Raw genomic sequence first — 2,434 nt, forward strand, 5'->3', positions numbered from 1 at the left:
GACAATTAGGAAACTGGACCTTGAAATAAAAAAACTTGAGAGGGAGGTGAGATGCCTTCAATGTACACTGTATGCTAACTGTAACACAAATGTATTAATCATTATTTTTCTTTCCTCCCCCAGCTCCAAGAAGATGACACAGCTCAAAATAAAAATTAGGTATATTCTCGTAAAGTCAAGTGAGCCATGACATATGAGCTCTTATTGTGAGCACACAGGACGGTGGCATCTTTCTAAGGTTTTTTTTATTTTCCCAGCAATCAGTACAACCAAGTCATCGTTATAAGGCATCGCCCTCTTTTGCCCACCCCCCCAGCACCAGGTGTGGCCACTAGCCTATATGAAGGCCCAAAATTGTGTGTTCCTTTCTGCTCTGACAATGGCATGCCCATTCGTGCGAGATGTGGTGGATGAAGAAGCACTTGTGCTGAGGAGAGCCTTCAGGCGAGAAAGAGTCTTCAGGGACCGGTTGGACCCACTGGCCTTCCCTGATGACCATCTATATGAAAGATACAGGTTTTCTGCAGATGGCATCAGGTATCTATGCAGACTACTGGGTCCCAGGATTAAGCACCGCACTGCACGGAGCCATGCACTGAGTGTGGAGCAAATGGTTTGTGTGGCCTTGCGCTTTTTTGCTAGTGGAGCCTTCCTGTACTCAGTGGGGGATGCAGAACAGCTGAACAAGGCCACAATTTGCCGCACAATAAGGAGTGTGTGTCTGGCTATCAAAGCATTAGCAGATGTCTTCATCTCCTTCCCTGGCCACAGAAGACTCTGTGACATCAAAGAGGAGTTCTATAGGATTGCAGGTAAGAGGATCTACAAATTACAGGACAACTGTTAACACATAGTAGGATACTCATTACTTTGTGTGACAGGTTTCCCCAATGTCATTGGTGCAGTGGACTGCACACACATAAGGATAAAAGCCCCCTCAGGTGCCCATGAGGCCGATTTTGTGAATAGGAAATCCTTTCACAGCATTAATGTTCAGGTGAACATAACTTTTTGATATTGTCCATTGACGAACACTCTGCATTGCCAGTGATGTGCATTGATTGGTGTAATATTCCTCATCTTATGATTTCAGATGGTCTGCAATGCTGACTGTGTGATCAGCAATGTTGTGGCAAAATGGCCTGGCTCAGTCCATGACTCCAGAATCTTTCGGGCCTCTGAAATCTATCAGTGCCTATCACAAGGTAAGCCACACAACCCCTATTTATAACCATCATGGCTGTGTCAAGAATATCACTGTGTTTATGAGGTAGTAATGATGAGATTTTGTGTTGACAGGTGAATTCTCTGGTGTGTTGCTGGGAGACAGGGGGTATGGCTGCCAGCCTTTTCTCCTGACACCTTTCACAGACCCCCAGGAAGCACAGCAGGCCTACAACCATGCCCATGCCAGGACCAGGGCCAGAGTTGAAATGACCTTTGGCCTCCTGAAGGCACGCTTTCACTGCCTTCACAAATTAAGGGTCAGCCCTGTTAGGGCATGTGATATTACTGTGGCTTGTGCTGTCCTCCACAATGTGGCCTGCCTGAGGAAGGAGAGGGCCCCCAGAGTGCCACCAGCCATGGACTGGGACAATCCGGCAATCTTCCCTGATGACGACAGTGGTCGGCTGCTGAGGGACCAATATGTGTTGAATTATTTTAGTTAGTATGTGTGCTTTCAATTTTGGTTAAATATGTCCTGCGGTGGCAGAGGAATTTGGGTTTTTTTGGGTTCGTTTTTTTACGAATTTGGCCTCTTATGATGTTTGTGCGGTATACTGTGTGTAATACAAGGCTGCAGGGAGGCTACTGCATCCATTCATTTGTCTGTTCAGTTGATGTGTATGGATTTGTCCTGCATTTATTTTAGTGTGCAGACATGCAGGGTGTGTTATATACAGACCTTTGAATGTGTATGTATCATTTTGTATAATATGCTTGGATTCTGTGCTTTCCATCTTGTAGAGTCACTGTGACTTCAGTTTCGAAAGGAGCTGATGGTTTACCTGCTTTGTTTTGTCCTTATTCAATAAAGGAACATAATGTTACACATTGTGTTTTTATATTCATATGGAATGTGTATTTGTTTATATGACAGAGTACTAGGGCCACACTGAAGAAAAAGGATAAAGTCATAAATTTATGAGGCTGGTTCTTTCTGCAGAAAAGCTACATATTGTTTTTACAGTTTTGATACTTATGACAATGTGATACTTAATATTCTGGCACATCAGCATGTCTTTGTTTATGAAACCATACTGAAGTACAATTTCACGAAATGCCCCACATCTGTCATTTTAACAACTGTCCTCCTTTAAAACAACTGGTTACAATATTATGACTTGTGTTTTTTTCCCCTCTGTGGCCCTAATATTCTATCATTTTATATATAGCCTTATAGTCTATGGGAAACTGTAAATTATCTAATGAT

General features: G+C 43.2%; 1 protein-coding gene across 2 annotated transcripts; it reads left to right on the top strand.

Annotated features, from left to right (window-relative positions):
- Positions 1-461: 461 nt before the first annotated feature.
- Positions 462-2,071, top strand: LOC311148190 (putative nuclease HARBI1). 2 transcript variants are annotated; one of them, XM_084185071.1, is made up of 4 exons: positions 600-812; positions 882-997; positions 1,094-1,205; positions 1,300-2,071. In XM_084185071.1, exons 1-4 carry the CDS (start codon positions 611-613, stop codon positions 1,668-1,670), a joined length of 801 nt encoding a protein of 266 aa, XP_084041197.1. In that variant the 5' UTR covers positions 600-610; the 3' UTR covers positions 1,671-2,071. The 2 variants fall into 2 exon arrangements, 1 of the variants encoding a protein (XP_084041197.1); XR_014614872.1 differs by lacking the exon at positions 882-997 and having other exon boundaries at positions 462-812.
- The last annotated feature ends 363 nt before the right edge of the window (positions 2,072-2,434 follow it).

The sequence above is a fragment of the Coregonus lavaretus genome, assembly GCF_964263955.1.
Source record: "Coregonus lavaretus genome assembly, chromosome: 1".
In the NCBI taxonomy this organism is placed as follows: domain Eukaryota; kingdom Metazoa; phylum Chordata; class Actinopteri; order Salmoniformes; family Salmonidae; genus Coregonus; species Coregonus lavaretus.

Coding starts and splice junctions, on each gene's coding strand:
- LOC311148190 (XM_084185071.1), top strand. CDS start 611: ATGGTTTGTGTGGCCTTGCGCTTTTTTGCTAGTGGAGCCTTCCTGTAC. Junction 813..881: donor GGAGTTCTATAGGATTGCAG/GTAAGAGGATCT, acceptor TTTGTGTGACAG/GTTTCCCCAATGTCATTGGT. Junction 1,206..1,299: donor CTATCAGTGCCTATCACAAG/GTAAGCCACACA, acceptor TTGTGTTGACAG/GTGAATTCTCTGGTGTGTTG.